The sequence below is a fragment of the Hordeum vulgare genome, chromosome 5H (assembly GCF_904849725.1).
Source record: "Hordeum vulgare subsp. vulgare chromosome 5H, MorexV3_pseudomolecules_assembly, whole genome shotgun sequence".
NCBI classification, from domain to species: Eukaryota; Viridiplantae; Streptophyta; class Magnoliopsida; order Poales; family Poaceae; genus Hordeum; species Hordeum vulgare.
The window spans coordinates 275373995-275387528 of record NC_058522.1 but is presented as its reverse complement, the minus strand read 5'-3'; the positions used below and the strand labels follow the sequence as shown (position 1 = coordinate 275387528).

Genomic DNA, 13534 nt, shown 5'->3' with positions numbered 1-13534 from the left:
GTTGTATTGAACGAAGTAGGGCGTAATTGAGACTTTGTTAAATCTCAGTCAACTGAGATTCAATGCATCCATAAACCCTAACAAAAGGAAACACTTTTACATAAATAGTTTTTATTGAAGCAATCATATATTTTATTAGACAATTTATTCATAGAAATTACACATATGATCACCGTACGAGACACAAATGCTTGTCAAGCAACTTTGAACAAAAAAATTCACAAGAAGTAAAACTACTATTCCATCCTCACAGAAATTCATGCCTCGATGGTGAGCAGTCCACAAACGTTCTTCACCGTCACCATGGCAACACCGGAAAAAAAAAAGCAATCGTCATAGCAAGATCTCGGAAAGCACCACCACATATAATGATATTTTAAACCCATAAAACAGGTCATCGTAAGCTACGAGACCAGGTCTTTGTGGCATGTAGGCCGGGGATCCTCCTCGTGGTCACCAGATCTCGATGGAGTTAACTTCATTCGATGTAGTCGAAGAAGAGGAACGTCAGCGCCCCGTTCAAAATTTTGTATTTCGAATGGGCCTAGCTGGCAGCAGCAAAGAACGTTGGGCTTGGTGTTACGATCCACAAGCACAAGTTCCTCGCGAGGGCCCCACAAATACCCCCACCTCGCAGCCTCAGTGATCCACCCGCACCTGCGCAACAAACCTCCCCTCTCCCCCAGCCTCCGCCCCAACTTCCTTCTCCAAGCCGCACGCGAGCCTCCGCCTCGTACAGGTCTCGTCCTCCTCCACCGCTTCCACTCACCGTCTTCGCTCGTGTGTCCCCGTGCTCGCTCCTAACACCTTCTCCTATGAGGCTGTGACGCAGGCGCTCACGCGGGATGGCGCCGTCCAAGCAGTACGACGAGGGCGGGCAGCTCCAGCTCATGGAGGCCGACCGGGTCGAGGAGGAGGAGGAGTGCTTCGAGTCCATTGACAAGTGTACGTTCGACGCCTCCTACCCCTCTCCTCTGCAAACCCTCCCGCCGCCCCCGTCTCCGGCGTGCGTCGCGCGCGTGTCGGCGTGTGGGGGTTAGGCCTGCTCGCCGTTGCGTTCCGGGTGCCTCCGCCTCTCTAAGTTCGCGCGTTTCGGTTGCAATTTCGTGCTGTTTGGAGGTAGACTTGGTGCGGATTTTGCTTAGCCTCCACATTTGGTTGGTTTTTGGTGCGTGCAGCGTAGTCGCGTGCTCGTGTTGCGTTGGTTTCGGTTTTCTCCCCTATTTCGTGCAATCTGGGGAGCAACTAGCGCGCTTTGGTAGCCTAATTTTGTGCAGCTCCGCTGATTTGCGTCGCGGGCGTGTCGGCGTGTGGGGGTTAGGCCTGGTCGCCGTTGCGTTCCGGGTGCTTCCGCCTCTTAAGTTCGTGCGTTTCGGTCGCAATTTCGTGCTGTTTGGAGGTAGATTTGGTGCGGATTTTGCTTAGCCTCCACATTTGGTTGGTTTTTGGTGCGTGCAGCGTAGTCGCGTGCTCGTGTTGCGTTGGTTTCGGTTTTCTCCCCTATTTCGTGCAATCTGGGGAGCAACTAGCGCGCTTTGGTAGCCTAATTTTGTGCAATCCACGGATTAGTCTGAACTTAGCCCCATTTTGTGCCGACATGCGTTTAATCCGGCGTCGCGATCACTGCCTGTAGAATCCTTTCGAATTCCAAACTAGATATAGTTCAATCGCATGTGTTTTCTGTGGAAACTTTGACCAATTACGAACGCGTTTTCGTGCACTTCGAGGCGTAGGGTTTTAAGCCTGTCTTACTCATCTGTTGCACATTTTTTTCTGAATGTTCATCTGTTCTGTTCCATAATTACGGGTAGCTTCTGTGAGCTTAGCAAATTTGATTTAAACATTTGCCTAGATGTGATCCGCGCCTGTGTTTTGTTTGCGTGATCCAATTGGTTCTTCGTGCACCTTGTTCATTCCCATGAATTTGAATCCTAAACCAAGATGTGATCCACCCTTGCTTGTAATACTGTAACTAATCACTCGTCCAAACAGTGATCACGCAGGGGATAAACGCAGGAGACGTGAAGAAGCTGCAGGATGCGGGGATCTACACTTGCAATGGCCTGATGATGCACACCAAGAAGGTCCCAATCCCATCAGCCTAAATCTGCATGCCTTCTCCTTAAAATTTGTGGTTGCATACTGAAGTTGATTTCTGGTTCATGACGCATGACTGCTATTAGTTGTTTTATGTATTCGAGTTTCAACACATGATTGATGTTGTTTCAATATCAATGTATGGATTCATCTTGCAGAGCCTTACAGGGATTAAGGGCTTGTCTGAAGCAAAGGTTGATAAGATCTGCGAGGCTGCTGAGAAACTTCTGGTATGATTGTTATCATCTTTGCATTGATTCTGATTTAGAACTTCTGTGCCATATTATTCTCTTTGCATTGATTCTGGTTTACAACTTCTGTGCCATCCGTGCTATGTGATAGAGTGTTCTAAAGTTTGTATTCTATTTGATTTTCAGAGTCAGGGTTTCATGACAGGAAGTGATCTCCTTATTAAGGTAAGGTTTAGGAGCTAAGCTACTGATGAAGGACGATCATACAGTTTAGTGCTGTTTTGGCAATAGTGATACTATGCTAAACTTACTGTAAACAGTAGTTTGTTTTTGGAATCTGCTTGAGTGCTCTCATTACTTCACCTGTGCACTGCCCGGTTGTTTGATTTACTTTTCTGTATATTGAAGCGAAAGTCTGTTGTCCGGATTACCACTGGGAGCCAAGCACTTGATGAGCTGCTTGGAGGTAAGATATGTCGTCCTTGATTCTGTTCTGATTATTCCTGATGTTATGCTCTAACCTATTAACATATTTCCATAATTTGAAGGAGGGATTGAAACTCTCTGTATCACAGAGGCATTTGGAGAGTTCCGGTCAGTAAATATTCCGGTTACCTTTTTCTTCTGGGCTTCTTATTTTTTTGCAGCGAGCGCCAATATATTAGTTGTATATCTGATATGTATGATTTGTGCCATATTTGGCAGTAGATGTAGTTAGTGCTAGTAATTTTTTAGTGCGTGTTGGTAAAACTCTGATAAGCTTCTTTTACCTCCTTTTGTACTGTCTAGTCTTCCAGAGGTATTGATGGTAGTGCATATTACACTTCCTAAGTCGTTATTGCTGTGATGCTAACACTGAATACTGGATACCTGTTACATGCAAAAATGCAAACATATGTACATCAATATTATTATTCACTATTTCCCTGAGGCAGCACACACATGCTCTTACTATTTTTCCATGAGCACAATTGTAACACTGACTTCCAAAGCGTATTTGTTATTCAACCATTTCTGAATTCAGTTCCAACTTTCTAGCGTTAAAATCCATATTATTTAATTTGGCTTGCAGGTCAGGGAAGACCCAGTTGGCTCATACTCTTTGTGTCTCCACTCAGGTCCATTTCCTGCCTTGTATTTCATCGATGTAACCTCACTACAACAGAATCCATGAACAACTCTGCTTGTTTAATCAAATGTATAACAGCTTCCACTCCACATGCATGGTGGGAACGGGAAGGTTGCCTACATTGACACTGAGGGAACATTGTATCCTTTGGATTCCTTAGTAATACCTATAGCTGATTTGTTCAATGAATTCATTTACATTTCTATATTTCTCGAAACTGTTTCCTTGATGGAGTTATCAGTCGGCCTGAACGCATTGTGCCAATTGCTGAGAGATTTGGGATGGATGCCAATGCTGTTCTTGACAATGTATGGCTCCTATTACATCTCTCTTGACCCATTTAAGGAAGAACGGATCAACATCTTTGTTTAATTCGTGATCTTTCTGTTTTAGATCATATACGCTCGCGCATACACCTATGAGCACCAGTACAACTTACTCCTGGGCCTTGCTGCCAAGATGGCTGAAGAGCCTTTCAGGCTTCTGGTACGCATGACTTTGCTGCCATGTAAATTTACAAATTGATAGATTTCAACTGTGCTCATGTGATCTTTGTTTGACTTGGAAATGATAGATTGTGGATTCTGTGATTGCGCTATTCCGTGTTGATTTCAGTGGTAGGGGTGAACTTGCAGAGCGTCAGGTATTCTACTGTAACTAACTAACTACGTGAAAAAATCAAGCAACTCAGGAAGTAGTCGAAGGCTTGCATTTTATACACTTTTTTAAGTGATGTGTTCTGTGACTGCAGCAAAAACTGGCACAAATGCTGTCCCGCCTTACAAAGATTGCTGAGGAGTTCAATGTTGCAGTGTACATCACCAACCAAGGTGTGCTTTCCAATCTAATCCTATCTTTTCCAAGAAAGAGCTCCTTATATTCGTGGATCTCAAATCATAAGTTGTGTCCTTGTTCCAGTGATTGCGGACCCAGGTGGTGGTATGTTCATAACTGACCCCAAAAAGCCGGCGGGAGGCCACGTGTTGGCGCATGCAGCCACCATCCGGTTGATGCTGAGGAAAGGCAAAGGCGAGCAGCGCGTCTGCAAGATCTTTGACGCCCCTAACCTACCCGAGGGAGAAGCTATATCCTTTTGCTCTATACTTGTTTACTGCTTGTGCTATTCATTGCTTTAATTTGTTTGGTTGTTAAACTCTTGATAAAATTGTTCTGCTCAGATTTGCACAGCAAAGTTTATGATTTAGTTCTAGTTGGTAAACTCCATGACTGAAGCTTCACGTAGCAAAAATTAGCAATGATCAGATTTGCCGAGAAATTGTTTCCCTTGACCACCAACACGTTTTCCAGATTACAACAGGTGGCTTGGCGGATGTGAAGGACTGATTGTTCATCCATGGTGCTTCCTGTCTTAAACTGTTATAGTTTTGTTAGCAAAATCGACGAAGGCTACTGCACCGTTACTTGTTCTTGCCACTGCAGAGAAGAAACTGGGCAACCTCTATCCTGTCTTAAACTGTTGATAGTTCTGTTGGGTATTCTGTAAGCTTGTACTAATACCTTAAGGATTTGTACTGAGGACAAGAGTTATCTCGCATGGCTCATCATGAGACCTTAGCCTTATGTAAGTGTAGATGTAAGATTAACATGTTCTTGGCTTCAGGGAGACATCAAACTGAAGGATATGAAAATGAAGTCGCTCTGCCTTATATTCTTTGAAGAATGAAATACGCCGTCTCTTGATTCTTGCTTAAAAAAACTGCATCAATATTCAATAGTCATATGCCTTTGTTACTTATATACACAAATTGATCTTTCATTCTCTCTGTCTACTCCCTCCGTCCCAAAATTCTTGTCTTAGGTTTTTTGTTTGTCTAAAAATGGATGTATCTAAATACTAAAATGTGACTAGATACATTCATATATAGATAATTCTTAGACAAGAATTTTGGGATGGAGGGAGCATATGAGTAAAAGTGGACTCTATTATGTTGGAGTGACAAGCTTCAATCTGGACAACATGGGCAGGCGCAGCCCATGTATTCGCGCCAAGAACAGAAGCATGGCCATTGCTCAGCTCAGGAGAGATTATTGTGTCAGCGCATGGGGGTGGTGGGTGAGGGTGAGCAGGTCACCGAGGAGGCAATTGTGCCCTTTGTGGCGTTGTTCCACGGACAGCTGCCGGACATCGCGATCGCGGCACTTCAAGCTCTCTTCAAGCTGTAATGTGATCTGGCGACGGCTGTGGAGGAAGCCCTGCTACAACACGGAGGAGAGGGTGGGCCAGAGATGCCATCCACTGCGGCAGAGGACCCCGGTGCGATGGCTTGATTGCCAAGGTCTGAAGATGATGATGTAGGTTAATTTCTATGTTATACACAAACCAATATGTACGCCTGTTTGTACCTGCTGCTGTTTGCTGCTTCCTGCTATGGCCCTGGCAAGGCTTTGTGGTGCACTCCTGGAGATCTGCTCCTGCTTATAAGAGGTCTCCTAGTTTCCACGTGTGCTGAACTGGAATGTCCGTGGTCTCAACTGGCAAAATCGGAGATCTACTGTCAATGAAACAACCCGCGTCAAGATGAGCCACTGTCGATCTCGTATGTAGCAATGGCTCCCCCCCCCCCCCCCCCCCAACGGCGGCCGGAGCCCAGATCCCTCCTCCCAGCCCAAACCACCGCTCTCCCGCCGGCCATGCCTCGCTCCTGTAGATGCTGGTCTCCCCACCAGCCTGTCTCTTGTCGGTTTCGCCCTGCCCGCGAGCAGACGCTGCAGAAGTTGGGATCTCCCTGCCGGATAGATCTTTGGGGCCGATTCAATGCCGGATCCCGCCGCCTGCAGGTGTATCCTCCGGGAGAATTGATTATCACCCCCCTATTCATGCGCCACCACAACATAAGCCCCCCTGTTTGCCTGGCTCCCTTTTAGCCCCCCAGTTTTCACCATGCTGTAGCTGATGCCCCCCTTTGCAATGTTTAACAGATTTGTCAATGGATAAATAACAAATGGGTACATCAATAGACAAAACTACCCCTCAATATGCTGGCTGTGCTTGTTTCGAACAAAAAAATGCTATAATTTGGCCGCAATGTGAACATTCACAGAAACATATAAAACCACAGCAAAAATGCATGGTTTCACAAACTCACAAATCTGACACCAAACTCAAAGGATAAATTGAACAAGGTTCACAAGGATAAATTGAACAAGGTTCATAAGGTTCCAAATTAGTTCATGACAACAAAATATTAGTGAGTTTTCACCTCACGTACACATCAAATGAAACTGAGTCTTTGTCTCTCACGCACAGCAGCAAAAGTAGTTCATGGCAGCACAAACGAGTTCACAGTTCACTTATTAATTTCTTCTTCTTTGAAGTCATCTTCTTCTTCTTTCCTTTTGCTGGAGACTTTGTTGGTGTAGCAGCAATGGGGCGGCTAGGGAAGGGAAGAGGCTTGCCTTACCTTGGAGTAGCAATGGAGATGGGGCGGCTGGGGCAGCTGCGGCGGAGGTGAGGCGCAACAGCGCTTGGGGCGGCTAGGTCAGGGAGGGGAACGAGCAGAGAACGGGAGCAGCTTCTGCCCAGCTCGTGTGACTTGTACTAGATGAGGGAGGGCAATTTTGTCATTTCAGAAAATAATAAGACTAGTCTGCGCTATTATTTTCTTAATGTATAGCTAATCAACTCAAAGGGGGCCATTAGCAACATCGTTAGCACAACTGGGGGGGGGGGGGTTAAAAGGGAGCCAGGAAAACAGGGGGGCTTATGTTGTGGTGGCGCACGAACAGGAGGGGTGATAATCAATTCTCCCGTATCCTCCCCTTTCCAGCTTCCGGCAGCGCTGCCCTCTGCGGCTGCCTGTGCCCCCCTCCTCGGCCCAGACTGCGTTCCCTGGTCGTGGTGCCCGAGGGCTGGGAGACGCAGTCCTCGTCCGATGCGCCTCCACGCCCGCAGCTGCAATCCATTATTTTGGCTCCATGTGCGGGCTCGGCGTCTGGATCCACACCTCATGCCAGCGCTCAGCTCTTTAATGCCGGCGAAGCCCCTACCGATCCTTCGATGGATTGGAACCTGGTTCGCTCCAGGAAGGAGAAGAGGGTGATGAAGGCTTCCTCTTCCGGATATCTGCATCGGCAACGACGCTCTCCGCCTTCTGACCCCGTGGCTCTGCAACAGCACCTAGCCTTCAAAGCGAGATTCAATGGCCGCTGCTTCCGGTGCCTTTCAAAGCGCCATCGCCTTGCATCCTGCCGTGACCCCATCCGGTGCATCCGTTGCAAGGGTTCAGGCCATCTGGCGCGCTCCTGCACTTCCAACCTCCATTCCCAGCTACCACCTCCCGCCCGTAGCCACCCCCAACCTCCTCACCCATCGCAGGTGAGCCCGACCGCCTGGCCCGCACTGCCTGGGAGGTCCGGTCTGATGGAGTTCACACCTGGTCTTGCCTCCCGTCGACCGGAGCGTTCATCCTGCATCGTGGTGAGCTCAGTAGAGATGGAGGCGGATGCCTATCATCTGCGTCGCACGGCGCTGACGGCCACTGCACCTGACGCCAGGGTCGACCTCAACACTGCCCTCGTCGCCGTGGTGCTCGAGAAGGCGCTCGACATCTCCCGAGATTCCATGCAAGTGGCCTCGGAGCACCCCGAAGATTACCTGATCCGTTTCGCGGAGCCCTTCCAGCGTGATCTGGCCCTCGAGCGTGGCTACGTTCGTGTTGACGGCATCCGGCTGCAGCTCGAGCAATGGGAACCGGCGCCAGCTGGCACCATTCGCAGCCTCCGGTTCTACTGCCGACTTGCCATTTCCGGGATCAAGTTTCATGCTTGGAGACTGGATGTGGTCAAGAAGCTTCTGGGTGGCTCTTGCATCGTCGACCGGATGGAGCGACAGACCGAGCGCCTTCAAAATGTCGCTGCCTTCTTCGTCTGGGTCTGGACAGAGAACCCAAACTCCATCTCCAAGGCGGCTGATCTCACCATTGTTGAGCGTGCCGGGGACGGCCGCAACCGACATCAGCTGTCGGATGGTGTGCCAACCGAGGAGGGACGGCAGGGACTGATGACTGGAGTTCTCATCCACCTTGTCCTGGCCAAGGACTACTCCCCTATCGCCTCCGATTCCTCCCCCACGCCAGAGTACCCGCGCATCTACACCTACAATGTGCAGATCGGCCCCATGGACGGGCGTGTTGTGCCACCTCTGAAAAGACCACGATGACGCCTAGAGGGGGGGGGCGGTGAATAGGCTATTTAAAAACTTCTTCGGATTTGGCTTAAACCTAATGCGGAAATAAACTAAGAGGATACTTTTCAAGCACAAATCCTAAATGCAATAGGCACCGCAACGTGCACCAACAACACGATCTGCCAAGATGGACACAACACGGTTACTAACAAGCACAAGTAAGTTACACAAACTTACTTGAGCTATATCACACGACAAGTAGGCGAACGACACAAGATACTAGATCACACTATAGCACACGATATATCAAAAGCTGCAAGTGTGAACGTGTGGATATAGAGGGTATGCTTGAACGATTAATCTTGTACAAAGAAATAGCCAACACAATATAATGAGCACAAACAATATGCAATGTATGTATGCTCAAGTAACACAAGTAAACCACAAGTAAGGAGTTAGGGTTAAGGATAACCAAGGTCACTGAGACAAAGATGTATCCCGATGTTCACTTCCTTGGAGGGAAGCTAGTCACCGTTAGAGAGGTGGATGTTACCACGAAGGCACACCAACGCCACGAAGGCTCACCCTATTCTCCCTTTGAGATAACACCACGAAGGCGTTTCTCAACCACTAGTGGTAAGCCTTTGAGGTGGTTTCCAAACCCTCACAAACTTCTCCGGGGGTAATCACACGGATTGATTCCTCTCCGAAGAACTCCTACCGCCTAGGAGTCTCCAACCTCCAAGAGTAACAAGATCACGGGAAATGCTCAAAACTTGCTCAAATCTCAAATAGCTTGGGTTGAGAGGAGGAGAGGGAGACGATCTATCTTTTGATTGGAAAAACTCTCAAAGAGGCTCACAAATGCTCTTGGGATATAAGATATGGTGTGAGAAAATGTGTGTGAGGTAGAAATGTGTTCTTATGAGGATATGGCTGTGTTGGGCACACTCTCACGAAGTGGGAGGGGGGTATTTATAGTGGAGAGGGGAAAGTGACCGTTGGGGTCACTTAAGGCTGACAGTGGTCGTACGTCGGGCACTTCTCGGATGTCCGGACGCCCACAAGGGGTCGGACGTCCGACAGGAGTCGGTCGTCCGAGGGATGTATATATATGAGGAGCCACTATATAAACGAACAAGGACCGGACGACCGAAGAGAAAGTCGGATGTCCGAGAGTTCAGCTCTGTTCAAGGGCACCAGATTCTGAAAGTGGTCGGACGTCCGGCCCTTGGACGACAGGGGCAGGCCGGAAGTCCGAGTTGTATGACTCTGGATTTCTCTGGTGCAAGGTTCCGGTTTTCCGACGTGGTCGGGTGTCCGGCCCTAGGACGTCCGAAGGAAGCCGGAAGTCCGAGGTATTCGACTCTGGATTTCTCTGGTATAAGGTTCCGGATTTCCGAAGTGGTCGGGCGTCCGGCCCTCGGACGTCCGGAGGGAGCCGGATGTCCGAGGCATTGGCTCTGTTTTGAGATAAAAGCAGAGCAGTGGAGATTTGGTATGAGCACAAAAGTAGAGATGTAGTTTGAGCAAGTTCATCGCAAAACCTGTGATCCCCTCTTAATAGTGCAGGATCCCTAAAAACTCAAGAATCATAAAAAGGGTACTGATGATCCATACTTGAGTGTATACTTTTATTCGCTGATCATCACTCCGCACCACTAACGTCAAAGGAACTGTTGTTGTTCCTTCTTGGCTCAAGTTGAAAGGAGGACATGATGAAGTCGTCAAGTAGCTCTCCCATACACAATGTGGAAAGCCTAGCTTATGTATTCATCTTCATTTGTCCACCATGTGAACATCCACAAGAATCAAGCATGTAGTGCTCAGGAATGCTTATCTTGATCTTGTCCTTGTTAGCACATGAGCTTGTCCTTATCAACATATGATCATTAACAATAGCTTAAAAGGGGATTAGTGATTAGTTATCTATATGTGTGTTGTCAGCAACACCAAAACACGATTAAGGGCATGGCTGCACTTTCAATCTCCCCTTTTTGGTAGTTGATGACAACATACATATAACTCTCAAAAATAGTAATAAACATGTGTGGCTTAGGAGAGATTTGTTACGATGCTTATGAAGCTCCCCCTGATTATATGCATAGTAAAATAGGTAAGTGCGGGAGCTCCCCCTTAACACGTGCTTTGAAGATAATAGCATGATATAACATTACACCATAATAGTTCAACAATACATAGCATATCATATGAATCAATAATTCATAGCATATCATATGAATCAATAGGATAGCATAAAACTCATCATCATATGACACAACGATAATATCATGATATCTCATCACCACATGATAGTTTAACAATACATCATCCATAAGTGATGGCATAGCACATCATCCATAAGTATCGTTACATGATGACACATTATTAAGTTCGACATACTACATCATACCATACATTATGAGAGAAACTAAAATCGAAACTAAGATAAGATAATGTCCTCCCCCTTTGGCATCAAGGACCAAAAAGGAAGGAACCCGGCAATGCTACCACATACTCAAATATCACCCTCATCAACATCATCATCATCAGGTATCATCCTCATCATCCTCATCCTCAGGCAAGCCACTGCCACCAGCCTCGTCAAGAAAATCAACCCACTCAGGACCAGATGGGAAGCCAAAGTCAGAAGGAGGAGCAGCAGGAAGATCCTCATCGTCACTCACATCAAGAGTGCCCGAGTCTCTCAGACGAGCCTTGAGGGCATTCTTGGAGGAGACGAGGCGAGAAACCACATCATGAGTTTGACCGCACTGGAAAGAGAAAGCCTTCATCATGGCAGAATGTGCCTTGCCAATGAATTTGGCAAAGAGACCGAGAGGAGCTGAGCTGGATGAAGGGGTTGCTGACCGGGAAGCAGTGCGGCGAGTGGAGGTGGATGAGGTTTTCTTAGGAGCATAGTCATCCGCCATGTGATTGGGAATGGCCCACTTGTGATGCGTGTGAGTGGGAGAAACTGTGAATTCAGCAACATGGTGAATAAAGGCCTGGATGAAGGGGGCATGAGGGAAGGCTCGCTTGTATTGAAGACTAGCGAGCCGAATCTCATGCCAGAGAAAGTGAGGCACATTAATCTTGCGCTTGGGGGACTCGTGTAAATGTGACATGATATCAATACAGTAGCCGCTGCAGGATCCCCTATCACCCATCTTGGGATAGATGGTGCGGATAAGACACTGAAAAATGATAAAGAAGGGAGAGCGCCAGATGGATACTTGGTTAAGATCCTTCATCCGTTCGTCTGCATCAAGTTCACGAAGTGGTTTGAGGAGAAGGCCACACGCCTCAATGGGCTTATGTGCATGGTTAGGATCATTCTTATGGATTTTGAAACCGGAGTCGGGGAAACCGAGTGCGGCAACAAACTCATCATAAGAGGCTGTGAACTCAACATCAGAAGTCATCCAGCTAACAGTGTTGTTTGAGCCAAAGAAACACATGGCATAAAATTGATGAATAGCGGCACTGTTAAAATCGCACCGAAAAGCAAAGGGGGCAGCGAGCCCCGATGACTCAATGAGCTCAATGGCACCAGGGTATTTCGCCGGGTGAGTGCGAATATGCTCAAGATCAATATAATGATGGACTGAGAGACCCTTAGGAACGATGACAGTAGAAAAGATGTCCGCTTGGACGTGTGTGCGGACACGTGAGTCCATAGAGTCACGTTCAACAGAAAATTGGTTAACATCACGGCGGAATGTAAAGTAGGAAGACTTAGGAACCTTGGTGAAGTCCTTGACTTGATGACCTAAAGCAGGAGGAGGTTCAAGGGAGATGTGACGAGCATCACCTTCGGGCTATTCAGGAGGAGGCGGTGGCATATATGAGGGCCTGCGAGTCCTCGGCTTCGGCATAGTCTTCCGAACGGCAACGTATTCAGCACGTTCCTCAGCTGCAAGCTCATCCTCGAAGTCAGAGCCATCAGACAAGGAGTGGGGCTGTGGACGAGGACGCCGGGCGAGCCGTTTGAAGGGACGACGTGGTACATCGGAGTCATCCGACCCCGTGCCAGGAGGGGCACAAGCGGATGAGCCAGCAGAGTTCTTCCGGGCAGTGTGCTTAATCTTGGGCATGATGGAAAAAGGCCTACACGATTGGAAACCCAATGGGGAACGATCACGGTCAAAACACATGAACTAGCGAGAAAGGGGAACCAATCACGAGGGAGACCGAGAGGATACCTGCAGATCGAGAGAGGAGAGGAATGGAAGAAGGATCCCACGGAGGAGAATAGCCAGATCGCGGGGCAGGCCCCTCGGTGGCGGCGCGGTCGAGCTCCTCAGGCAGCTGGCGGCGGCTGTGAGAAAGGGGGGCACGTGGGGGCTAGGGCAAGGCCCAGCCCGCGCCCCTCTATTTATAAAGGCTCCCGACGTGTCGGACGTTCGACAGGCGTCAGACGTCCGGAGAGCATCAGCCGTCGGACGACCGACACGTGCCGGACGTCCGGAGTGAGTTTAGCCTCGGACGTCCGAGACTCATCGGACGACCGAGAGAGAAGTAAGCAGAGGCAATTTCTGGGATCTGGATGGTGAGGTGATAAGGAGTATTCTCGCATGTGTAGCAACCAAGGGCCTCTCAACAAACATATTTTGGACATGGTATGATGTAAATCTTCTAATTCGATTACTATGATAAGTGTGGGTCCAAAATACGGTCAAACGCATGAGTGCATAGAATCATGCACAAGTTATCCTATTATAAGAGCAAGGCACATGACACAAGGGCCATGGCACAAATTTTTCTCATTCATATGACCATGAAGTGCTAAGAGAACACCAACACTAAGCATTTCATCAGTGTGATTGACAAGGACATGCAGGAAATTACAAAGTGGAAAAAGTATTATGTTCATGCAATGATGCAACCTACACAGGGTTGACTCTAATGTTATACATGCATGAAGTAAATACTTGTTACCGGAAAAGCATTGGTATGGCGTAGAAGTAG

The 13534-nt window shown here is 48.0% G+C and overlaps 1 protein-coding gene across 1 annotated transcript; it reads left to right on the top strand.

Annotated features, from left to right (window-relative positions):
* The first annotated feature begins 502 nt into the window (after positions 1-502).
* On the top strand, positions 503-5103 carry LOC123395860 (meiotic recombination protein DMC1 homolog B). The gene is made up of 15 exons (XM_045090892.1): positions 503-739; positions 833-945; positions 1993-2084; positions 2256-2327; positions 2475-2513; positions 2697-2754; positions 2837-2882; positions 3361-3406; positions 3496-3557; positions 3659-3725; positions 3811-3903; positions 3992-4060; positions 4169-4247; positions 4336-4502; positions 4717-5103. The coding sequence occupies exons 2-15, from the start codon at positions 846-848 to the stop codon at positions 4759-4761; spliced, it is 1035 nt and encodes a 344-aa protein (XP_044946827.1). The 5' UTR covers positions 503-739; positions 833-845; the 3' UTR covers positions 4762-5103.
* Positions 5104-13534: the final 8431 nt, after the last annotated feature.